The sequence below is a fragment of the Notothenia rossii genome (assembly GCF_949606895.1).
Source record: "Notothenia rossii genome assembly, chromosome: 1".
Taxonomy (NCBI): Eukaryota; Metazoa; Chordata; class Actinopteri; order Perciformes; family Nototheniidae; genus Notothenia; species Notothenia rossii.
The window spans coordinates 89950875-89978234 of NC_136912.1; the positions used below are offsets into that span (position 1 = coordinate 89950875).

The following is a 27360-nucleotide window of genomic DNA, read 5'->3' on the forward strand; positions in this document are numbered from 1 at the left end:
TCCCTTCTAAGCACACAAATGAATGGAGGTTGTAAATAAAGGAGACTATAAAAACATTCTCCAAGCCTGGCGTGAGCTCAATTCAACAGAGCTGTGCGTCTAAACTGCAGATTTATGAAATAATGAGAGTCTTATGAGGGCAGTTAAATGCCTCGTCTCTGAAGTGACAGCCAGCGCCGCTCACAGTCAAGGCCAGCGAGAAGAAGAGCTACTAATCTGTAGCCAGTGTTGCTGTACCTCCCCCGCCCGCCCTTAACCTCCCACCACATGCTGCTGAGATGCTGCCTTCCACCCCCAAACCACTGGCAGCCAAGAAGGGGTTGTTTCCCACCACTGGGCTCCCCCCCGCCTCCCCTTCCTCCCACTCGTTGCTTCTGCAAGTTTTCCTGTCTGTTTGTTTGTCTGTTGTGCTCTGTCTCTATGTTGGCTGCCATACCTTTGGCCTGTTTCTTCTTCACACACACACACACACACACACACACACACACACACACACACACACACACACACACACACACACACACACACACACACACACACACACACACACACACACACACACACACACACACACACACACACACACACACACACACACACACACACACACACACACACACACACACACACACACACACACACACACACACACACACACACACACACACACAGTTTCTATTTTTTTCTATCTCCCACACTCACAAACACACTAACACAAAGAGTTGCTTTCTCCAGCTCTCCTTCTTCCAACTCTTGATGGAGCAAGCAGAATCATGTATGGGCTGCTCGTAAATATATTAATTCCTCCTTATTCCAGTTTTCAGCACAGGCCTCATGTCTGCCTCGGCTGTCAGTATGAGCAGGTTGGGTTAATACATTGCAGCATGTCGAGGCCAAAGCTCCCGAGCAACAGTAATGAAGAGAAACAGTTTGGAAACCTCTTGGCGGACGTCCTTACTGTATCAACCTTTTCAGGACTTCCATGGCTTGTTTTTTTGTAGTTGTTTCGTTTTTAAACCATACAGCTCTCGAAGGAAATTAGCGTGTACTCTGTGTAGTTTCTCTTTAACACATGTAGCACGAAACAGGAGATTGTTTTTAATTAATGTGTTCAAATTAACTCAACATTTTTGTCAGAAGATTACAATATAAAAGTTGCCCAATCATGATAGACTTTTTCATTTTGAATGATCCTTCTTCTTACCCATAGATCTTTGTTTCCTACCATTTTCATGCGAGTCGCAACAGGAACATAATCAACACTCCTCTATTTACACATTCACACGGTCTCAATCGTACACTACTTGGATTTTCGGACGTAACTCTAACCCTAACCCTAGGAGCTGGCAAGTCTATTTAGAGTTGCTCAGAATGACTAATATACATTTTTGTTCTCACATACAGCTCCTTGGGGTAATGTCTATATCATTTCAGGGTTTCAATGCAGGTTTAAAAGATGGCAGGAGTTTGTATCATGAGAGCACAGAAGGTTCAGTCACATGAAAAACAAGTTTTTAAATGTTTGTTTGAGAATAGTTGTCTGTAGGTATATTAATTTACTAACTAGTCGATAGCTACTTAGCTTAACCCTCATAAGGTGCCGTCTAACAACTCCAAAGCCTTCCACATTTTAATTAGTAAACAAGCAGCAAGCCAGGCTACAATTCTGAGGCATTTACTCTCACCCACTAACAACTAGCTTAGCAAAGTGTTTTTGAAAGTGGGGGCCCCGACCCCCCGGGGGGCCGCCAGGGGGCACACGCAAAGTTTGAGGGAAACGGGATTTTTTTTATTTTTTTTAAAGTTTAATATTTTTTTTATAGATGTTATTAATAACTGTGTATCTATAAATCTATGTGTCCTTTGATGCCAATCTTTTAATATTTTTAGTTTTTGAATCACACGACCGCCCTTCAAGCCAATCAGAATCGAGCTGCCGCTACTGAGAGTGAAACTGAGTATCTGCTCAGCTTTTGGAGCAAGTGGGAGCTAGTGAATATTTCGCTGTGCAGCTGGATGAGAGCACGGATGTAGCAAATGTCGCAGAATTGCTTGCATACATCAGATTTATTTCAGAAGACAACTTTGTTGAGGAAATATTATTTTGCAAAGCACTGGAAGGTAGGACCACATGAAGACACATTTTCCAAGTTTTAGATGAGTACATCATCTCAAATGGACTTGACTGGTCTCGTTGTGTTGGCGTGTGTTCAGATGGGGGCAGTGGGGCTATGACAGGCAAAGAAAGCGGAGTGACAGCTTTGATCAGGCAGAAGGCCCCAAATGTAGTGGCAACACACTGCATGCTCCATCGAGAAGCACTTGTACACATCATTTAAAAAAAATTGCAACAGGGGGGTCCCCGCCAGAGGATAATGCTATATGGGGGTCCTTGGCATGGCAACGTTTGGGAACCCCTGGCTTAGCACACACACTCAATCTCTGAACTAAACCAAGCCGAGCACAGGCTCACAAGTAGTTAACTAGCATGGTAAGAAAACAGCATTTAGACAACTTTGGAAATAGGGTGCTTTCCCCTTATTTTGGCAGAGGCTAACAATCATTTCCTGAACCAGTCACAGAAAAGCACGTACAATTAAAATAGACAGAATGTGGCCTAGTGGGGGGTTAATCTCCCTCTCATTACTGTAAAAAAAAAGATGCAGCCAATAAACATTTTCCTACAGTAAAAATACTTTTTATATCTGTCAAACACATCAGCAGTTCCTCTGGTGGTCCCAAAGTTGTTAAGTGCTGGCAAACCGCGGTAGCAAAGGTTGGAAAGGTTTAATACATTTGTTTGTGTGTTTGTGTGTTTGTGTGTTCATATCAACGCTTCATCTAAGGCAGCTTGTTCTCATCGAGGAGATAATTGGTACTGTTTCCTCATGAATGTGCTGACAGAACGTCTTGAAACGACCGGGTAGCATGACCCTCGCTCAAAAGTGTGATTTTCCCCGACTGGAAAACTTTTATTTGACATTCATTCACACCATTTTACTGCTTGTTCATTCGCTGTCTCAAATTATACATTACAATCTGTCTCTGTTTTTCTGCGGGCCAAAAACGCTTGCATGAAATTGAACATTTATTCTGCTGATATGGCGTAAAATGGTGTCAAGTGTGAAAGAGTTGTGAATGAAGGAGAGGAGAGGAGAGGAAGTTGGGTCCAATCCGGCTGCTGCTCCAGTCTATTAGACAGTCAGAGCCCTGTGCAATTTAGACACACTCTCCGGTGAAGACAGACACATATGGAAACATAAACACACCGTACCTACATGCATGCACGTAGGCACAGAAGCAGTGAGTTACACATGTGTGTCTACAAAGTGGAGCGCAGGAAGGAGGAAGGACATTAAAGCTAAATAAACAGAGATCGGTGACAGTGGTGGAAGGAGAGCCGCCATCAAATGAAAGAAAGGAGATGAAGGGCTCGCTGCTGGACTGTATAATCTAGAGATTTGTCTTTGAGAGCGCTTAGCCTGGGTGGGGAAAGGGAGGAAGACCGGTGATTGAGGGTTTGAGAATGGATGGAAGATGAAGATACATGAGTTGTTTTTTGAGGGATGGGGACAGGGCTTTGGGAGGATGAAGAGGAGGTGGAGGACAAACCTGCCCAGCTGTGCTCCAGACCTGAAGAGGAGGAGGAAGTGAGGGGCAAAAGGTCTGCTCCCTCCTCTCTTCCTCCCCTGTGTAACTGTAAACATCTGGCATTTTTGTCTGTTATGATTTTACATTATACCCTCCCAAACCCCTATAATATAATAATAATAATAATATTGGGAGGGATGAACCCCTCTTGAATGGTCACACATGCAGAGCACACAGCACACACAGTGAAATTTGTTCTCTGCTTTGATCCCATCCTAGTACCAGGAGTCTAGTACTAGGAGCAGTGGGCAGCTAGTGCACAGCGCCCGGGGAGCAATGGGAGTGACGGGGGAAGGGGGATGTCCGGTGCCTTGCTCAAGGGCACCACAGCAGGGCAGGAGGTGAACTGGGACCTCTTCAAGTAGCAGTCTACACTCCATTTTTAGGTCTGGTCGGGGACTTGAACCGGCGACCCTACGGCTCACAGTCCAATCCCCTACTGACTGAGCCACTGCCCCTACTGTGTCCCTTACATTTTTCTCTTTTCCTCACATGTTTGTTCTCAGTCTATCTCACTTATCTTTGCTCTTATTCTCCTTAATTTACTTTCTACACCTTGGCAAGAACACATACAGTATTCACGATATGCAGTTAACTCATGTTTAAAACATCTAATTCACATCCATTTCATATACAAATATACTCGTTGCTAAAGGTATTATCTGCTACATTACACTCGTGACACTAGTCATAACTTATAGCATTGGAACACTTCTGGTTCCCTCGTCCTGAAGTCAACAGTTTTTTGATTGCGTTTTTGGTTACGGCCCGTCCACACTATAGCTTCAAAAAAAGCTTGGAGCTGGGCGTGTCTGAAGCTTGGGGATTTTATTCGAGCACCGCGACCAACAACCAATCACATGAATGTCCCGCCCCCGGCATACAAAGCAAAAAACCCCGGGGATTTTATGCGAGCAATATATATATATAAACTCCCCAAACAGGAGAAAACCTACCAGTTTCACCCACTGTCTCTGCCACCTCCCTCCATGCCTGGTTCCTCCTGTTTGTATCCCGGTAAATAGTTCTGGTCGTAGAGAACCGGGTGATTTGCTACCGTAATTTCTCATTTGGAATATGAGGAAATGAACTGCGGTCTGGCTCTCCCAGCTTGCACGCGGTTTGATTGGCTAGCGCTTGAACTGTCAGATTTGCATAAACGGGATTTGATTGGCTGACGCTGGCTACTCCGGCGTCTCCGGCTTCAGAAGTTGAACATTGTTCAACATTTGCAGCCTGAAACGCCAGGAAAGCTCTGCTCTGCTACCCACGATTCAGCTCGGCGAAAAGCTTGGCAACGTGACGTCACCCCATTCAAAGTGAATGGGCAGACGCGTTGGAAACCGTTTTTGAAGCTGTCGAAGCTGTAGTGTGGACGGGCCGTTAGAAGTCTGAAAAATGTGGTCTGTAGTTAACACGAGTTGAAGAGATGTTAACGTTTTGACTAAAAGAGACTACAAAACGTCATCAAGCCGACATGAGTCTGCCTTTAGCTTACCGGTGGTGATGCACAGCCATGCGACCATGATGTAGTCGGTTTATAGCCTTAACTTCAAAAATCCTAAAGTGATGTCTATATGTTGAGATTAAGCTGCTTAACAAAATGTATACGTATCATAAATGTGTGTTCACCACAGAGTTTATTTTCTGAAATATTTCAAAATCCATTGGGGAAATCCAATTGCTTTTTGTCGAGGGCGCCCTTTGCGATGAGAACTTCCACGTTGCCCAACAAAAATACATCATCACTGCACTACTAATACGCTAAATACGTTAAATAGTGCATACAAGGATTGCTTGCTTGCTTGCTTAGGTGTACACACAAACTATTTATTTGAGAGTCATTACATCATTTGAACGTCATGAGAATGATGTGTGAGGAATGAAGGCTGCATGTTAGACTAGCACGCACACTCAGAAAGCTCTTTAAGGACGTTATAAGAAATGAATTCAGTCACCTAAACCAGTTTATACAGTGTGGACAATTGCTGTTTCCAAATCTGGAACCAGTTGTTCTTCCATTACCCAATCTATGTTCATGCAGGAGATTATGTGCTGCGCTCATGCTTCAGATGCGGACGAATCATTCTTTGGGAATTATTTTGTCTAAAGCCATTAGGCCAACCAAAGCTGACTGGGGGAGATAAGAGCGAGTGGTGGGACCCTGGTTAGGGGCCGGGCGTTTTTTTTAAACACACACGGCTGTTTCTGCGGAGAAGACCTGGCTCATCTGGTTTGGATAGCATCACACATCATAATGGGAGCCGGATAAAGCCCATGGAATTCAATGAGAGTTTTCCCTCGCTGTGAAATGTGTTGAGATTAGTGGGGGCCATGATGTGGACTATGAGCTTTAAAAGGAGATAAGGTTAGCGTGATCTTGATCTAGTGTAGATACAAGCAAGTGTTTTAATCTTATTTTCCTCAAAACAGCCGAAGTAATCTGATGTTGGGTGAAGTCATTTTATTCAATGCACGTTTTGCTCAAGCGCTGTTTATTTACATCACTGATCCAACAGAAATGCTTGAAATAAAGCAGATCACGCAATAAAGAATGATGGAAATGATACTTAACATGTGGAGTTTTCAGGGATTTAAAGGGAATCACTTTAAAGACCCTAATATCTAAAGTACAGGCAGCACTTCTAACACGTAGTAAAAGAGGCAATAACGGGCCTGTTTTGAAAGAAAATCTAATTAAATATCTTTGTATTTAAATTGATTTCTTTGGAAACTCGTGGGTAGTGCAATTGCCTGTTAACTTTCAATCAACACTGACGTATTTTCACTTCATAAAATGGTTTATTAACATTTTCTAATATCTATTGCAAAAAAAGAAACATCAGCAGTGATCAAGAGCCATGCTTCTGGCAACTTGATGAAGGTAAGTTAATATTCAGCTACTTTTTAGTCACTATCCAACTCCTGAGGTAAATATCCAACCCTCTAAATGGCTCCACATGTTACCAGATAGTGTTTACTGGTTTACCCGTTTGCTTTTTTGTGCAGAGCTTTTTTGTTGAAACAATGGCCTGTTTGAAACAAAGTAGATGAGAGTAATGGGAGTGAACCGATTCATTAAAGTGTATTGGATGTAAAACCAAAACAATGAGCTAAAAGACATTGAAATACTCAGTAGAGCAAGTGTTTTTGGGGGGAGTTCATGGCTTACCAATATACAAAAATTTCATTTACTGTTAACATAAAACTTTGGATAAGTGAAGCTTTAAGGAACTTATTTTTCACGAGGCGTTTTGTTTTTAGTTGGCATCTGACAGATTCACATTTACCTACTTTTTGATCAAGTGAAGTTTAGTCATGTCATAGAGCGGCGAAGTCACGCCCATCTACTTCCGGTCCATGTGACCTTATTTTGGAAAATGTTTGTATTGAAGTCAATGGAGAGAGAAAATCTTTCGATCCCGTTTGAACTGTGCCACGAATTACACATATGATGTTTGTCGATCTTAAAAAATAGTTTCCATGTCAAAAAAGTCACAGTTTGTCGTAAAACTGTTGAAATATAAGACTATGAAAAATACGCAACTAGAAAGACTACAAATCCCAGAATCCCGGTCCCGCATGCTGGCTCTTACGGAACCGACTAACTCCCCTTGTGTGTATGTACAGCTCTCAACATGCCCAGACTTGGAGTGATTTTTAATACTTTTCGCCTCATTCTGAAAGAAAGAAGTGGAATGTGCCAATGTGATGGCCGTCTTGGTGAGTGGTGCGAGACAGGAGATGTAGTTCATTGAGCGGTTTCACACAAAAAATGTGTAACTTCACAGTTTTACGACACATTTAAAAAATTTGACTTGCAAAATTATCTTTTAAATTGACAAACATCATATGTGTAATTCATGGCACAATTCAAACGGGATGGGAAGATAATCTTTCTCTCTCCATTGACTTCAATACATACTTTTTCCGAAATAAGGTCCCATGGAGCTCCCCCGGAAAGGGAGGGACTTCGCCGCTCTATACCTGATTATCTCATCAGGAGAATTGTGTTTGCAGCCAGATATACAAACAATGTCTGTCAAACACATCAGCAGTTCCTCTGGTGGTCCCACAGACTTATTCCTTTTCAGCAGTTATGACCACTTGATGTTGTACGAAAACAGAAATTAGCACAATTTCCTCCAAACATTTCCCAGCACTGCTTGTGGGCATTCATGTTGAGGGACCAGCTGTGTGCTTTTCAGTCGGGATCAAGTGATACTTTATTATTTTCTGTGTTTTCTGAGGAGGCAGGAAAGCTGGGATGACCGGCACCGCGGCAGCGCTGCCAAGTCAAACAGTGTGTTTGTGGACAAATGTAGGAGTGACACACACCCCCACTATTCACTGTGACTTTTAATAAGAGGGGAGACAGGAGGAGGCTCTGGGACTGGAGGGGCGTATACAGTGTGTGGGTAAGGGTGCCTGTAAGTCTCTTTTATTGAACAAAAAAGAAGATAAACAATTAAAAAAAGGCAAGAAGGGCAGTGGTGTAAAGTAACTAAGTACATTTACTCAAGTGCTGTACTCAAGCACACATTTGAGGGACTTATAGTATATTTTGATGCTAATAAGTTTTACTTGGGTATACATTTTGATTGCAGGACTTTTAGTTGAGTATATATTTACTTATGTACAACATCTGAGTATTTTTTTCAACCTCTGGAAGATAGTAGTGGAGATAGAAAACTGGTCAGAGAAAAGAAGGGTAAGAAAAATAGGAGTGGATTGATTTTAGAATTGTTTTATTACTCCAAGCTGAGAGTGGGATACCTCCCATCATTAGACATGCACCCCCTGCCTCGGAGAGGAAATAGGACGGGACGGAAGGAAGAAGGAGGGGAAAGAATAGGGGGCTTTGGGTGCAAGCTGGTAGCAGCAGGCCTCTGCCACTGGGATTGTCCCTCTGGTAATCCCTGGATTTCCTACGCTGAGACAGGAGGTAGACTAGGCAGGGCGAAATACTTAAAAGACAGAGTAAGACAAGGAATGAGATAAATGAGAAAGGTAGTGGGAAGAGAATAAAAGAGAAGACAATAAGGAGATATTCAAATTGAAATGGAAAATATAAGATGTCTTCTCTCTCATTTTCTGCAATAAGTGGTTTGTTTACAGGTAGCAGAATGTGGTGTGCATAATTATTAGCGTGTGTGCTTATATGTGAGCGTGCATGTGTGTGTGTGTATAGTGGGTATTAACGGGGATAAAGATTTGGAAGAAAGCAGGCGTCTGGCTTGCCGTAGCTCATGCCAGATGTGATGAGTTGAAAGTGCTGCGTACCTTCAAACAAGCAAGCGATACATACAGAAAGGCGCCGAAAGGCTGTAAAAACTATTTTGGAAACGCTCTGACGCTGGAGGTCGGGTTTGAGGCATTTTTATGCTCGAACGTAGCCTTTAAGCAGGTTACATGATTCCCTCGGAGAGACGAAGGAAAGGAAAAAGTTGAAAGGATTTTGTTGATAAAACTGTAGGAGACAACAGTGGAGCTATCATGTGAGACTGTCCAGACAACTTTGATGTGGTCTTGTGTGACACCGTCTTTCCGCCTAATGTATTCAAGGTGCTTTTGAGAGCAGAAATGGGCTAAAGGGTGGGAAAACAGAAGTCTTTTAAAATACTGACGCCACTGCTCCACCCATTCAAACAAGAAGTCATACTGAGATAGTGCAGGTTAAAAGAAGGTGTTTTTTTATGTAGTCTCTAATGGTTTTCATTAGGGGGTGCACCGAATGGGACATTCTTGGCCGAAAACCGAATGCCAGCTAACCAAAAATCTAGGAGTAATTTGTATTGTAGTAGTACTGTATAAAGTATGTGTAGTATTTATTTTGTACTTGTTTTTTTTCTATAATTTCTTTTAAACTTATAATTGTATTTGTTAGGTTTATTATAGTTTTAAAAATAGCTATTTCAAGAAAATTAGTCTGCATGTTCTCAAATCTTTTCAATAAATCATTTAGTAAATCGTAAATCCTTCTAGTAAGGAATACAATAAAAAAAATTAAATCCTGATTACGTAATCCTGTAATTCAGTAATATACACACACACACACACACACACACACACACACACACACACACACACACACACACACACACACACACACACACACACACACACACACACACACACACACACACACACACACACACACACACACACACACACACACACACACACACACACACACACACACACACACACACACACACACACACACACACACACACACACACACTTTTTTCTAGGGGTGCACCGAATGGGAAATTCTTGGCCGAAACCGATACTGAAAATGGGAAACAGTTGGCCGATACCGAATGCCGAAAGGCCGAAAATGATTAATAGAAATATATATATAATGTATACATTTTTTACCAATGTTGTTCAGCTACCTGATTATAGAAAAAGACATGATTATGGCAAAACTTAACTTAAATAATAATCACTATTATGGGTCCGTAAAACATTTATTCAGCACTTTTGAATGCATACAGTACATTAATTCCAAGTCAAGTGCATTTTCTTTCTCTGTAGGATAACTACAACAAAGTGCATTCAGAACAAAGCCAAGGTGCTTTAAAACTGCATAAACATCTAGGCCAGTAGGCCTACAACAAAATAGTGTAAATAAAGACTGTAACAGCCAGGCCTTCAACAACAACAAATGCACCTATAAGTTTGGTAACCTAACGTGTTGTGATGACGTAATCAAAACGCGGTGACAACAAGCACGGCGCGTGACCATGCTCGCGGCTGGCTCACAGCCAACATGTCTGCCGCTTGGAGACATTTAAAAATATTAGAGAGAGAGGCGCGGATTGCGATTTGTAAAACGTGTTCAGCTGACATTTCTCGAGGGGGTGTAACTGCAAAGACTTTCACCACTTCGGGATTACTCCACCACTTGAAATCAAAACACCCGGACAAATATGCGGAGTATGATCAACGTAACCCTGTTCTCTGACATTCGGTGATATTTTTTCGGTGCTAAAACCCGAAAGCCAGAAGGGCCTTTTTAACCATTTCCGGCCGATAATTTTCGGTGGCCGAATGTTCGGTGCATCTCTAGTTTTTATGAAGTCCCTAACCCTAACCCTGTGTAGTAAGCAATAGACAAGCTAGAGAAACTCCATCTGGAGGGACCTTTTGGATTTGAGCCTTTACAGACCATTTACATGCACATAAACCGAACAATACAGGGTATGGAACACCTACAAAATCATAAAACAATAAGCTGAACAACTCTAAAACACTCAGTCGAGCAAAGTGATCATTTGTTGTTGGTGGTCACAGCTAATACGAGTATACAGTTGTTAAACCCACTGTTCATTTAACAGTTTGGACAAGAGAAGCTTTGATTCCCATTTTCTATTTATCATTTTGTTGGAATATTACAGATGATCTCAACCCTCTAACCCTGCTTCCATGAAGGAAAGTAAACTAACACAGATTGGTACCCAGCCTCTTTCTGCTCTGTGGGGAACCAGGATGAGTTATCGCACTTCTCCTATTCTTGGGTTGCCCTGGATGTTATTTCAACTCTGCTACCTCCTTCCTTTCAGTCACCCCAGGGTGCTGTGTGAACCCAATCCCTTCTTGTGGCCTGTAGCCGGAGCCTGTGGGGGGGGGGGGGGGGAAGCTGGCTCGGCCCAGAGGAACCCAGCCGTGCGTGTCCTGGGTCAGGGCTCCAGATCTTCTCTTTCTCAGGCGATGAAACACAAGCGGCTGGAGGGGAGGGGAGAGCGCTGGAGGGGAACACACCACCCTCAATCTGTGTGTACTGTTGTCTTTATCAGGGCAGATTAAATGACCAGACATAAAGACGGAGAAAGGGCTGCATTCCCTTTCCCTTTGTCGGTATTCGAGGATGCCACACAGTTTTAAAGAAACCAGCTGATCACTTATGGAGGGGTTGTCAGTTAATACCATCGCACCACAAGCTTCTATTTCATTTTCTATTTTGAAATTGAAGCCAACTTGCCCTTAACCAGACACTGAAGGAAATGTGCTTTCTGTCACGGAGATAATGTTGCTGCGTGTCTCTCTTCCTCCTGCTCAACATGTGCTTGGTTTGATAATGGGGAGAGAAGGGATAAAACCAAATACCAACACTTTACTCACCTCATATTTTTAGAAAACCATAGTGATGACATGCACGCGAAAAACAACTACTCTAGATCTTGGCTAAATGTTGCAAATGTTAAACCCTCATGGTTTAAAAATCCATAATACTTAGAGTAATAACTGAGTGTGTTAGCTGTTCTGCGTGTCCTGTCAACAGTTGTACAGATGTCTCTGTTATAATGGCGGTCTAAGTGGAAAATGCTTTTTGGGTTGACCCTTTTTTCAGTACCGCAGAACGTCATTATTTGCCATTTGGGTCAAAAACGATTTGACAGAATGGCGATAAACGGTGTGCAGATATTTATAGTACACAGAGCACAAGTCATACTGAATTTGATGTTTCATACATTTACTATGAGATATGGGTCCGTATTCACAAAGCATTTTATCTTACCGCTAGGAGTGCTTCTAACTCGCGCTAAAACATTTTACGTAGGAGTTTTTTCTTAAAAGTTATTCACAAAGCCGCTGAGACCTACTCATACTAAGGATAAATCACTAAAGTGAACTAAGAGTGACGCGCCGTTGCTATGGATTACGTCGATTCTCGTGCATGAGTTTAGAAGCGGTCAGTACGGTGATTGGTTGTTCAGAGCAGGCGGTCTCGCTGAAACTCATCTGCAACATCCCACAAACGAGCCCACTAAAACAAGGAAATAGCCTAGGCTAGAAATGTATTCTTATCAAATAGTTATGAACAGTGCAGTTAGCAGAATACACGCATGATGACAAGTTTGTGCAGACCACGATAATGACGTTGTATATGCACGTTAAAGAGAGAGAGCAAACAATAAAAATACGTAAATTGCATTAAATCAAGGGGGCAATTAAAAGCACCCCGCAAACTATTATCCAATGAGCATATTTCCAGCACTTAAACACTTTCAATAACAGCCCATAACGCCGTTCAAGTCCCCCTATCATGATGAATGAAAACAATCTGCGTGTTGATGGAATGTACTTTCTTTCTATTGACGAACACGTCCTCATCTTTTGATGGCGCAATTATTTTTATGTGCGTCCCGTCAATAGCACCGACCACACCGGGCATACCTGCAATTGCCATGAAGTTGGCTTTGATCCTGTGTAGTTGTTGATTGTCCAAAGGAAACCGGATAAACTGTTGGATGATATGTGGACTAGAGAGCGCGTTGATGGTTTGGTTTATGGCACGGCTGACTGATGGTTGCGATATTCCTAAATCGTCGGCATTGCAAAGTTGCATTTTCCCTGTTGCTAAATATCGTAGTGTTGCCAAACATTTTATTTCCGGACTAATCGGGTTATTCCTGTTAGTCGGGGATGTTATTGCATCCCGCACTAATTCCACAACAAGTTTGATACCCTCACGCTTTAGCCTATATCTCTTGATCAATTCACAGTCTTCCATTGTCTCCAAAACATTTAGTCTCGCAGCCATTTTCAGATTCTTTGTGAATAGGTCTTACTGAGTTAGGAGTCCTCTCGAGGACTTTTAAGCTCTCCTAAACTTAGGTGCTACTTTTAGGCCTAAAATACTTTGTGAATTGCTCTTAGTGAATAAAATTAGGAGTCCTAAATTTAAGACTGACACGCCCATTACGTTTAGGAGTTTCTCCTGAATTCGCCAGTTAGGAGCTACTTTTAGCCCTAAGATCCTTTGTGAATACGGCCCATGGTCTTTAATGATCAAATGCTAAATGAGATTCCCATCAGATTCAGCTGTACTTTGTGTTTAGTGATAATTAATCAGCCAATGTTACCGTGGTAAAACAAATTGTGAATATGGTAGGGCTGCTCAATTAATCGTATTTTAAATCGCGATTACGATTATGGCTTGCAACGATTACGAATCGTTTTTTTTTTGGTTTTTCAGTTGAATTATACTTAAAGTTCAGGGTAATTAACTGTTAAAAACATACTGTTCACATTTTTTTTCTCCAATAAATGGATGTTTTCAAAGTCAATGAATAATCGCATTTAATAATCGCAATAACAATTATTAGCCCAAATAATAGAGATTATGATTTTTGCCATAATCGAGCAGCCCTAGAATATGGTAAACATTATTCCGTCTAAAAATGTTAGCATTTGCATAGGAGCATATGAGCATTCTGAATATAGCATTTACCAAAAAAGCACAGCTGTTCAATGACTTTAAGGTTTTCAGGTTATACATTTTAGGATTTCTATTAGTTATCTACATGATTATCTCAGGAGCTTAGAGAAACATATCAGCTTTTAGTGGAACTGCTTAAAATTCGCGTCTGAGTCTCAAATAGACACAAAAAGGTCACAAGGTTGATGCAAGTTAACAGTTAACAAAGTCCATGATATTTCCTCTAGTCCAAACCAATAAAAGGTGTAAACAAATAGCTGGGATTGATAACTTTCATGACAATCAACACCGGAGAGGAGCACAACAATTGAGTGGGCAAAACAAGGGAAAATCTACTGGTGTAAATCGTATATTTTTTAAATAACAAACATTCTCAGATGTCCTGACACGCACCATCGTGCCTTCATGCACCTGACTGCCACACAGTGCCCACGCCATGTCTAAACTCATGCCCTGTGTACACATCCTTACCCAAAGTCTGCACTGCACAAATGTAGGAGAATCACCTCCATCTGCACAACACATGCCCCTCTCAAAGAGAACAAGGCTTTGTTTGTCTTCTACCATTCTTTCACACTTTCAACTCTATCCAGCTTTTGTTCTCCGCTCTCTGTCGTCCTCCTTTCTTTGTTCTCTCTTTCTTTTTCTCCATCAGTTAGCAGTGGAATAGTTACTCATTGTTTTACAAGAGAGAAAAGAAGTGAGTAATTGATAGAGAAATTAAGTGTGGCTTTGGGAAAGTGGATATGAGGGACAGGATTCAAACTGTTATGCATTTACTGCTGCTGTGAATGATGTGCACTTTTCATTAGTTTTTACTGACTTCTACAGCTATAAAGTAAACAATAATCCTGGGTATTATATGTTCTCCTATTTACCAGAGTTCACTTTTTTGGCCTCCACAGTTTGACACTTCCTTCTGTTGTTTCGCAGCCCAAAGCCCTTTAGCACAATCCATCACTCCCGTTCCCCGATTCAGATTTAAGGAGGTATTTTAAAGTGGAGTGATGTATTTGTCGAGATTGAGCTCTATAGGTTCCAACGCCTTGTCATCGGCACCTACTCATGCTTCAGACCAGTAAAACCTTCAAACAAGCTAACACTATTGCTAGCATACAGCCAGGATTTAACGCACTTCAAGGTCAATTGCTGCAATGCACACACATGTCGATAAATGACATGTTCTGAAACATGAAAGGTGTCTCTGATTTCTTTTTCTTTTTTTTATGTCGCTCCCACTTCTGCCCTGCCCCTTTTTTCTGCTTTCTTCCCAACACTCGCTAATGAATTTTTGGAGTGCTGCGCTCAGATCACAGGTTCCAAAACCATCCGCATGCTCTGCTCCTTCCAGCTTTGTTCTTATAAAGCTTTCATTAATTACAATGAGAGTTTCTCACGCATACATCAGACGAGGGGGAGAAAAAGGGAAAGAGAGACCTGCAGTGGTGAACTGTGTGTGGTGAGCAGAGTCAATGTTAGTTACTTTGAAAAGGCCTTGCTGTAAAAGAGCCCGTCTGTCAGAGTGAGTGGACCACTTCAGCATGAGAACACCCACTCTGACAGCCAGCGACACACACATACTGTATTCACACGTGAGCACACACACACACACACACACACACACACACACACACACACACACACACACACACACACACACACACACACACACACACACACACACACACACACACACGTGCGCACACACACACACACACACACACACACACACACCGCAAATGTTTGCATTTTCCCCCTCTTTTCCCCTCAGCCTTCTGCAGTGATTGACATGCTCTTTCACTGAGTCCAGCACAAACGCAGGCGCCATGGTTACAGCTGCAGGGATGTTCTCTTCCCGGGAGACGGACAATATTGAAATAACAACTCCCTTAACAACACAACTAACCACACACACGCATGCACACACACACACACACACACACACACACACACACACACACACACACACACACACACACACACACACACACACACACACACACACACACACACACACACACACACACACACACACACACACACACACACACACACACACACACACACACACACCTCAGTTCTTACCACGCATCCCTTACTGAACCCTCTCGTCTGACATGTCTGCTGCTGTTTGCTGTGTTAAGGGAAACCACCGGAGCTGGCAGCCTTACAAACAGCCTGACAGGTGTGTGCGTGTGTGTGTGTGTGCTCTGCCAGCCCACTACCTTCGACCGGTGTTTCTCTTGGAAAAACGTTTGAGACGTGGCATAGAGCCCTGTGGGTCAAGTACTTAGGGCAATGGCAATTAACTGGCACAGAGTCAGCATCAAAAGTAGCAGAATTAGCTACTGTAGCTAGTTAGCCGCCAGCTAGAACTAATTATTAATCCGGCAGAACCTTTCGTTTAGAGCTATAGAAAAAGATCACGTGAAATGGTCATAGGAACTGGGATAAGGTATAGTGTTGTAGGAGCTAGAGTTAATCGTATAAGTAGGAACCACGGTTTGTGCACTCAGAGGTTCAGGAGCAAAGGTAAACCATTTCTGACCGCAAACAAACACAGAAACAAACAAAAACACACACACGCTGAGGTAAAGGTTGGCTGCCGAATTTAAGTTATTGTGTTTCTACGAGTCATGTTTTGTGTGCTGATTGAAAGCTGATTTGAGTTTAATAGACAACAGTAACAGGAATAAAAGTGGAGAAAGAGTGTTAAATGTATACTCCTATCTGACTTTTAATGATCAGACAAGGTACAGAGTGTTAATTATGTAAACACATTGGCACCTAAGGGTCTTTAAGCAATACCACCATACAGTGCAGCAAGAGGGTTTCCTGGGTTTAAGAGGTCTGCTAAGATTGGAGTTGATTTGTCCAGGATTAAAATGGTCACAGTTCTGTTCGAGAACATTTCTGGATTATTCACCTCTGGCAGGGTTAGAGAGCAAAACGTTTGGTCGATGATATACGTCAAAATGAATAAATATGATCAGAGAAAGGTCTTGGGCGCTGGCAGAGAGCTGAGAAAAAGATAGACACTGTTCTGAAGGAAAAGTGGAGAGTAAAGAGGGTTAAACCAGAGTTATATGTGCCGTTAGCTCATCACTTGTCCCTTTGCATTATGGAATAAAAGCACACCAAAGCAAAAAGGAGCCCACAAGCCTGGTAGGCAAACACAATGACCTCAGAGAGACCGAGAGAGAGTCCCGAGGTTGAGCTTAAAGCTGGGTCGTGATTATCCCAGCGTTAGGGGTTACCTGGAGGTGAAACATGCAATATGCACTACAGGCATTTATGATTGCGAAAAAACATAACTAATTGTGTGAATTACGACCCAGACTTTTGACATGGGGCTCAATCAGTTGTGCAGCTGTATCGGCCTTAAGCTGCTCCACAAATCATTTGAGCCTGGATGCTGACGTTCTCCCTGCAGTATTTTCCAAAGCTCTAGTCGGATTTCTTGGGTGATTAGGATCATAGAAATGTTGTTATTTTATGATATGATGAGCTGAGTCACTTGTTCTAATAACTGGAAATGCTTTGCTAGGTGCAATGTAAGAACTGTGTGAAATCTGCTGTACACAGAAATAAAAAAATCTCCCGTAACAAACCTTGGGTTCCTGTAAGAGAGCTTAACAGTGATTGACAGCTTGGTCCCAGTCGCCAGGCCAGTGAGAGGTGGCGTGGGATTTCAGAGGGCGGGAGTTAGCCCCCGGTGTCTGGGACAGCTGTGGAGTTGTCGGGCTGGCTGGCGGCTGCACGCTATAAATTTCTCTCTAAAGAGGATTTACTTTTATTTTAATGGCTGCTGTAACTTTACGGCACCCCGGCCCGGTGAAAGAGAAAGAAGGGTTCTTTTTAAAAGGGCCCCTCACTCTCTCTTCAGCCCTCCCTTTCTTCCCGTTTTTCTCCTTTCCTTTAAAAGCAAGTGGAGTTTTGCCATGTCTCTTGTGGTCTGCTTTTACCTGTAGTCAGCCTGTATGGAAAGTGTATGAAAATATCCTGAAAGAAATGAAAACGCTGCAAAACAACTTATATTACGCCCGACACTCTGGAATAACGGTTTCATTGTATGTGAAGGTCATATCATATTTTAACAGAGGAACACTGGCCACGCTTGCAGAATTTCTCCGACTTGATGGCAAATTCCTCTTCTTGAGCCCAGAGAATTTTCAGATGCAGAAAGTAACAGTTCTTCCTGTTTTTCCATCTCTCTCTCTGCAGGTGCTGTTTGCTCTGAACCAGACACTCCTGCAGCACGAGGGCGTCCGAGCAGGCAGCCTGCAGGGCTCCTTCACCACCGAGGACCTCATCACACACTACAACTGTGGAGACCTCAGCCACATCATCTTCAACCATGACACCTCACAGGTTGGTTAGAATTTAAAATATCTAACTCCTAAGTCCTACAATTAAAATGAGAATCACTTAATATTCATTCTTCTTTCAGCTACGACAGTGTTACATTTCGCAGCCTCATTATAAAAAAAATGTTGAACACAAAAACCATAAAATGAGTATCAACTGCTTGCCAAGCAAAATACAAATGATCTGATGCCATTATCTCACTTTGCCAAACAATCCCAAATTGTTCGTATTATCTCACATATTTTCCCACTTATAAAGTTTTAAATAGTCCAAAAACAACGGGTGGTGAAAGCCATGCTGCTTTAAAGCACAAAACAATCGGTTTTCTTCAGATGATGTGAAGTATTAACCAAAATATGCCTTGATAATGACCCCCACAGACATGTATCTGCACAAAGTTCAAAAGTAAAACCTGCTCCTCCTATCTCATACGTATGTAAACGTTTCACAAGTTGTGTCTAAATATTGGATGGTTGGTTAATTTGCAATTAAATACTTTCCGTGACCCTCCAGATTTAAAAAGGAACAAGATAGATGTGAACAAATTCGTCTTGTTTGTTTGTAGCCTTTATTTAACCAGGTGAAAGCCCCTTGAGATCAAAACATCTCTTTTTCAAGGGTGACCTGCTTACATTGATTACACATGTAACATACAAACAACAGAACAACAATAAGGACGACATACAACATAAATGACAGGGTACAGTTTACAAACTCTATTTACAGTGATAGGATTTCTTATCCTTTTGATTCAAGAGTTGTCTTAAAGTATATCCTTAGTCTCTGTGAGGTTTCCAATTTGACAACATCTCCTCCTCCCAATTTGCCTGGGTCCAAATTGTCTGCCATGTCTTTCAGTAAAATCACAGGAAGAAATGTATCACTCAGTGAAGTCTCAACGACCACACAAAGAATCTTGGCCCCTTTGGTATCTTATTAAATCCTATACTCTCTCTTGAGTATTCATATTGGGCCAACCTAGTGCAGGGAGGTTTAGTCTGCCTTAGTGTAAATGTTTCATTCTGTCAAGTAAATATGGAAGTGAAAGGGAATCGCTTTCAGTGAGAAAAGAAGCGATCGTGAGGTTTCTGACATAATATAAGAATCCCAGAAAATCCCAGCCACTTACAGCTAAAATACTGCTTTAGTCCAAAACCATCTATAGAGATATTCAAAATGCCAAATCTGTCAGACCCTCGATTTAAGTTGGCAACCCTCTCATACCCACTCCTCTGCCATTAGGCTATCGTCACCTCAAACTTTTAGGCTTGCACATCAATTCCACCAAACTGCACGTTGCCATCTTAATCCCTCAAGTAAGCCTCAAGTTACTTGATAGTCTGGCACTTTAATAGCTCCGGACTCGGCCGTAAATACGCCATCTGACCTCCTCTAACTTTTCCTAACATAGCCTCTGCTCCTTTAGCGATAGCCTCCTCTTGTTCACACCCTGCTCTGCTAACTGTCAAAAGAACATTCAATATATAAGTCTCTCTCACACACACACACACACACACACACACACACACACACACACACACACACACACACACACACACACACACACACACACACACACACACACACACACACACACACACACACACACACACACACACACACACACACACACACACACACACACACACACACACACACACACACACACACACACACACACACACAGATTTACTCGAAAGCAGCCCTGCTCATAAGTCAATTATGCTGTGTCAACCTCTCTCACTGATCCTCAAGTCTCCTTAAACCTAACACACCGTGTAACCTCAACTCACCACTCAACTGAGAAGATTCCACATCATTTACACTGGAGACACAAAGAAAGAGAAAGTATGCACAACTTCAGACACATCTCGCCATGCCTCTGTTATTAGGCCCTGACCAAAGAAACATAACTCCCTTTTTGTGAAGAGCTTGTTAGACATAGCTTCACCTGTAGTCGTCTCCTGCCTGAGCGCTTTAAATCATACCAGTGCTCCCCTGCTCCTCATGTCATAATAACATGTATTAACATTCCCCAGCACATGCTAGAGCAATCAGACGCCTCACTGCGGTGCCAGGTTCTGTAGCCTGGTGATCTATAGCAGGTTTGTCCATGCGTGTGTGTGTGTGTGTGTGTGTGTGTGTGTGTGTGTGTGTGTGTGTGTGTGTGTGTGTGTCTGAGAATGTACAGCGTCGTTAAATAGCAGGTGTTTTTTGATTAGTAGGACCAAATCCAGAGGCCTTCAACACCCCCCAACGCTCTCCTATTGTTCAATTGTCATCCTATTAGAGAAAGATCTGTGATGGGCCTCGTAGTGTAGAGATGCAGGATGCTTTTCAACACTTCATCACAGACATAAAGTCGAGACCATCCTCAGTGGGAGCACATTAGACGTTCAGCAAAAAAGGGCTTCTTCTGCGGCTACTCCTTGCTCAGACCACGCCCATTTTCGAGACTCAAGATGAATTTTTCTGCACGGTTTCTTTAATGAGTCTTGCACGTCCGACACGCTTTGCTGGCCCCAAAATGTATCCACACACACAGAGGAAACCAGGGGACACTAATAAGTGATGCACACAGCTGGTACCAGAGCGCTTTGAGACGTTCTGGGATTATAATGTTGGCCAACTGTTGGTGGAGTAAGTGTGTTTCATAATTTTAAGTGTGTGTCTGTATATTTCAAATGATTAGGTAAGCTAGCTAGCCAACAGCAGATGATATCCAATAATATCGGAAGGAATCATCCAATCACATTCTTAAAATAAGCCAATAAAACGTACATTTTGGGTACATTTCCAACAACACTAAAAGGTGGCCAACTTTATAATCCCCAAACGTCAACAAGCGCTCCGGACCCAGCTGTTTTTGGCTGTTGTAGGGCGTTCACACCTGTTGGTCACCGTAGATATCCAATAAAAACGAATGAAAACTAGACTGATTGTCCTGCGATAAGATCACTAAGTATGAAACCAAATCAGGCCAATGGCCCCTTCCCAACTTTCTACAACCTTACTTTATCACTTCCCCTTTGAACTCAACGCTATTTTGATCTCAAATACACACCTGTAAAGTTTTGGGACTCCATCTTGTAGAGTTGTGATCCTTTTGTCTGGCAAAATCTATTCAAATAAATATGAACACATGGTAAAGTACTCTAGTAGTTCCTAATATAGTAGGTATCACTAGGAGCACATTTTCCTTACTTTTTTTACACATAGTTAAGAAGAGCAAAAAGGACTTCAAAGAGCAGAATCATGACGGAAACATATGTCACATTGAGTAAATTGCTGGCAGGAGAGACTAAGAAAGTGAGTGCAGAGGGATCCCAGTAGTGAGGAAGGGAGGAAATATCTCCCTGTCACCCCGTGTTTCCTGGAGGTTGGGATACGGAGCAGTTAATGGCCCTTACTGTGATAAGTTATCTGCATTAAGTGCTCACTCCCACCTTGACCCCTCTCAGGCCCAACATCGTCATGAAACACTCACGTTATCCTCTCTCATCAGAGCAGTGATGAAGCACTCCTTCTCCACCTCCCCCTCTCTTAAACTGTTTCATCCAACCCTGCTTTATATTACTTATGAATCATTAACCCCTGCCTATCCGGATTAACTTGGGTCATTCACACCGGAAAATACACAGATAAGTAAAGGCCTCAGGCTACAGATATCTGCGTGAATTTATTTTAATTTTTGGCTTTCTTTCCTTCCTGAGTGTAGAGAGTAGCGTGGCTTATGTCATACAAACATTTTGGATTGGATCAGGTCTTGTAATTAACCATCAATATGCCAAAACATAAAATCATAATGTTAACCGCCAGAGTTAATAATTGTGAACATTCAAAAGGTTTCTTCATGCACTTTTGTAACTTTGTTTCCACTATGTTCAAACTCAATTGAACTGAATTGTAGAAGCAAATTGAAATGCATCAAATCTGATTTATCTGCCGTACAGGCCTATCGTCAATCAAGCTAATAAGTCAGGTCATTTTATAATAAAGAATGTTGAGTTATGGGCCTTCATTTATTGTCTGATTTTTACTTTTTACTTATTTTTAATGTTGTTAATTAGCAGGCACCTGGTCACTTTTCAAGTTGAGTACCCCGCTGATGCCCCGACCAACAACTTCACGCAGCTCCCTGTAAAACCTCTTAAGGCCTTTTCCAACTTTTCACAGTAGTACTCCCCGAAACCAGTAAAGAGACTATAATGTGTGAAATGTGTGGGTTTCCCCTGCACACCAAAGGTGAAATCAATAAATATCTGATGTAGGTGTGAATTAGCACCTTTCACCCATTATGTGAAGCAGACTGTGGGAGGGGGCGTCGGGGGAGTGAGAGAAAATGTGTCAGGTAGAGATTTTAGATGCAGCACCTTGTTCACATGTGGAACAATAAATCCCCCTATGAGTGCAGTATTCAGACACCACACATTGATAAATACACACACACTTACTTACACACACATTTATCCAACACTTGCAGCTGTTCTGCTGTTGTGTCAACTTGTAATTCAGTTTCATACAGCGGCTGTGTGTGTTCTTGTCACACTCAAGTATTACAGATTAAACACATGCGAATGTGTCTTTCTCTAATCCCTCCATCTTTTGAAGCTTTCCAAGTGAAGAAATATTGAAGGCTGGCAGCCTCAGGTGGTATAAGAGAGACTAGAAAGTAAAAACCACAGAAATATTAACAGGGGGAAAACTGCAACCAAATAGAAAACAGCTTGGTGAACCAACTTACCCCAAAGTTCTTTGTGCACAATATTAAGCTTTTACAGATTCTGAATTTATGTAGGCCATATATGGATTTTCAGTTATTAAAACTAGTGTCAAACTCTACTTAAGACTATACGTTTTTACGAATACTATACTTCGCTGAAACCCAGTGGCAATGGATAGGAACTGTAAACACAGCAACCCCACAATACACCATGTGCGTGATGCCGGGACAATTTGCTCTTTCCATGTCACACTAAACCAAACACTCAACAACAGACCAAAAAGACAGAGCAAAACCAGATTTGCTAACTTCAAGGCTAACACTCAAATCGCCAGGGGGAAACAGAGCTAGAGTTTAATGTTATCCATCAACAAGTAGCCAAAAACTCTACACACATTGCTTTACTTACTGCTTTATTTCTTACATTATACACTATTACAAATAACACGGGCTCTAGGCAGAAACCCTCAGAGTATCAGGCCGACACACTGCTGACAACCGTGCAGCCAGACTAATCAATTTCCTGGAGATTTATAAGAAAATGGCGCCACGTGTCCACAACAATGCTCTTAAAGTCCTACTGTAGTTGCTAACACTCCCAAATAACCGGGAACTCAGAGGAACACAGAGATGAAACAAGCGATGTAACCTGTGTGTGCATTTCATTGTTGCGTTTAGACATTTTAAAAATGGTGGCACTCTTGCATGAAAGGTATCAGTTTATTAACGGTGAGCTATCGGTCAGAAAAGAAATCTGGATGAGCATCCTTTACTTTCATAGAAATAAAGGGAAAGGATTCTGAACTAGCCTGAAATGGCTACTGGCCATATTTTTCCAATTTCAAACTTTGTGTCAAAGGAAAAAATAAGAATTACTACACATGGAAAATAATTTGGGCACGCTAACAGTCCCCTTAGTCAAGAAAAAGACAGCAAACAGAATACCAGGAGGCGGGAGCAGACGGAATGGAGCGCTCTGTGGTGTCTTAGGGTCTCACCTTTCTCTAATATTTCATATTTGATTGCATAAATATATCAAGAGAAAGAGCCAGAAAAAGCCAATGCAGGTAAACGATACTCTGACAGGAAGTGAAAGAAGTAAAGACAGAGTGTGTGTGTTTAGGTGTGTGTCTTGGACAGCTAAGACCCCAGCAGCAGCCCCCCCCCCCCCCCCCCCACTCATCCTCACAGATTAACAGTCTGTTGGATCGAAGGACGCAGCCAAAAGAGAGGAGCAGAGCCAGCTTTACTGTCTCGGTCTGTCTGGCTCTTTATGAATCCCATATTAATTAAACACACATACACACTGGTTGATACACTGCAATTGCACTTGCCTTTTATAATAATACAATTAATAATACATTTTATTTCGAGGTGCCATTCAGGACAACTTACTGTACAATGCAAAAAAATAATAATGAAACAGATCAAAACTGGTTAAACCTGAAAAAATAGTAAGGTAAACATAAAGAGACAGTGTACCCACACACACACACAAACACACACACACACACACACACACACACACACACACACACACACACACACACACACACACACACACACACACACACACACACACACACACACACACACACACACACACACACACACACACACACACACACACACACACACACACACACACACACACACACACACACACACACAAAAATGTGTTATGCACACACACTCATGGTGTTGAATTTTCTCTCCTCCCTCTCCTTTCCTGCATTGGTAATTTCCCGTCAAGCCGACACGCCACACACACTCCCGGTTGCCAATTCTCACACTCTCAGTCACACTCACATTTGCCAGATTGTCACCAACACCGTCCTCTTCTTTCTTTCCATCTCGCTTTCTATCCCCCTCAATTTCTTTAACACAAGTTCTCTTTGCGTTTGATGTGTTCATAAAATGATTCATGGGCTTCCCTATGCTGCTGTGGACGTTCATTAGAGCAGCTTTTAAACTCAGATTTTTCCTCTCTTTCTCTCAGCTGCCTCACTTCATCAACAGCTCGCTGCCAGCTCACGACCGCACGACCGCGCTGCAGATCGACAGCTACTTCCGCCGGGAGCTCATCTACAAACGGAACGAGAGGATGGCCCGCCGTGTGTCCGCCCTGCTGCAGAGAAATCCCAACCAGACTTTCTTTTTCGCTTTCGGTGCAGGTAAGGGAGCCTCAGATACTGCTTGGGGGAGGTTTGGGGGGAGGTTTGGGGGGAGGTTTAATTAAGCAATAGCTCACGACAGGCCGTGGTATATGCTCATTATATCACAGCTAAGGGGCGTTTGCTTTTCAGCCCAACTGTATACAGTTTTTCTCAGACGCGGAGGGATACTGACTTGTAGTGAAAAGTAACTACAATTCTACCTGTGGTATACGCTCATGGCTAAGAACCAATCAGATTGCTTGATTTGACTTGTCTGTTTTATAAGTTGATGTAAATGTTAAGATCCTGCCATCAGGTTAAAAAAAGGCTAAAATGACTGACCTTTGCTCAGCTGGTTATGGGACGTCTCTCTTAACTGTAGGCCAAACATAGAGTGGTGCAGCGATGACGTATCTTTGTAGGCCGACACAGAAGTTAGCATAACAATGACTCCCTGGAAAAAAAGCAGAAGGATTTTTCCATTAGATTTTGGAATATTTCAGGATAATCTCCACATAATAATGCCACTTTATGATCTTTGAAGCGTAAATGCTATTGTTAGGAAAAAGCTTACGTTAGGCTTTAAACAAACTACATCACTTTGGCATGTTTGCACACCACTATCGCTAAGCTAAAGGCGGCTAATGTTAAGCTAGATGACGTTTAGTAGTTTATTTCAGATCCTTGTTAGCAGCCACTGTTTTCATGACACATAGAAGCTTCAAGTGGGGTATTTTCTGATATATTTTAATTCTTAGAACAAAACATGAAAATCTTTAAAGCTTGTGTTAACCACAGAGGTTATTTCAGGGATCTTACCACTAACACGTTAAACAACCATTGACTTTGAGACGAGGAAATGATAAATTGCTAAGTCGATTCCAGGTTTTAAGACTCATTCCCGCACCACTCTTTATGAGAATCCATTAGGCAGCATCTCTAATCTTCATATCTATTTTGCAATAAATGAGATCTTGTCAAACACAGTCTGATTGGAGTTGAGAGAGTGTGTTTGCATGTAATTGTGAAGAGAAAGGGGGATAAGGTTTGCTTTGGTCCAGAACACTGATTCTGTCAGAAGTAATGTGTGTTTATAGAGAACAATTTGTTCTCTTTCTTGTTTCAAAGCAAAGTTTGAGAAAAAGCAGAACAATAACAGCGTACGATGGTTCCCAGATCTCTGGCATGGTAAACTGGTTATCTACACACACACACACACACACACACACACACACACACACACACACACACACACACACACACACACACACACACACACACACACACACACACACACACACACACACACACACACACACACACACACACACACACACACACACACACACACACACACACACACACACACACACACACACACACACACACACACACACACACACACACACACAAGTCTCCATTACGGCCAGCTCCCACCTCAGAAATGAAGAAACCATGAGCTGTTTGTTTCAATTAGCATTCCTGGCTAATGCTGCTAATGTTTCCTGAATGGTGTAGTGTGTCCTGAGGGAGGTGTGTGTGTGTGTGTGTGTGTGTGTGTGTGTGTGTGTGTGTGTGTGTGTGTGTGTGTGTGTGTGTGTGTGTGTGTGTGTGTGTGTGTGGGTGTGTGTGTGTGTGTGTGTGTGTGTGTGTGTGTGTGTGTAAACATGTTAGTGTTTGCCCACAAAGGCAGGTGGTGGGTGGAGGTCTGTTTACTGTACAACTGTGTATGCACTTCGCATCTGAAAATGGGTGGTACCGCCTCTAGGGTGTGGGTGTGTGTGTGTGTGTGTGTGTGTGTGTGTGTGTGTGTGTGTGTGTGTGTGGGGGGGGTGTATGGTTAATGCTGAATGTCTAAGTCCTTCCTCTGAGCATTTTCTGCTCCCTCTGCTCTTTGTGGTGCTTGTACAAGACTGCTGTTACACATATACAGCTGCTACGTGTGTGTGTGTGTGTGTGTGTGTGTGTGTGTGTGTGTGTGTGTGTGTGTGTGTGTGTGTGTGTGTGCACATGCAAAGATTGAAAAACTGTACTGTAGGTTAGCATATGAACTATGACCGCGATGGAGGAATTTGTTTTTGTAATAATACTTAAAGGGGAGTTATGAAAAACTCATTTTTTAGCGTTTGTGCACATACAGTACATAACCCAAAAACTGACCAATCTTTGACATTCAAGTATATTACCATAGTAGAAACCCATAATACAAGTATGAAGCTGTACATTTGCATAAT

The 27360-nt window shown here is 42.3% G+C and overlaps 2 protein-coding genes across 7 annotated transcripts in view; one reads left to right on the forward strand and one right to left on the reverse strand.

The window, feature by feature from the left end:
• The window catches only part of trabd2b (TraB domain containing 2B), an 82651-nt gene that overhangs the window by 28842 nt on the left and 26449 nt on the right, over positions 1-27360 (forward strand). Inside the window, exons 3-4 of the mRNA XM_079682662.1 lie at positions 18104-18250; positions 24970-25144. Of these exons, the coding sequence (XP_079538788.1) occupies positions 18104-18250; positions 24970-25144 (322 nt within the window). The remainder of the gene's footprint in view (positions 1-18103; positions 18251-24969; positions 25145-27360) is intronic.
• Positions 1-27360, reverse strand: part of LOC307040114 (uncharacterized protein) — a 153908-nt gene that overhangs the window by 21772 nt on the left and 104776 nt on the right. For 4 of the 6 annotated variants that reach the window (XR_013808431.1, XM_079682677.1, XM_079682678.1 and 1 more), the window contains one exon: positions 25469-25580. Coding sequence is in view for 3 of the 6 variants with exons in the window: in XM_079682677.1 (XP_079538803.1) it covers positions 25469-25580 (112 nt within the window). In the remaining 3 variants the exon portion in view is untranslated. Of the gene's footprint in view, positions 1-25030; positions 25163-25468; positions 25581-27360 lie in introns of those variants that run through there. The other 2 variants (XR_013808432.1, XR_013808433.1) reach the window with 1 other exon arrangement.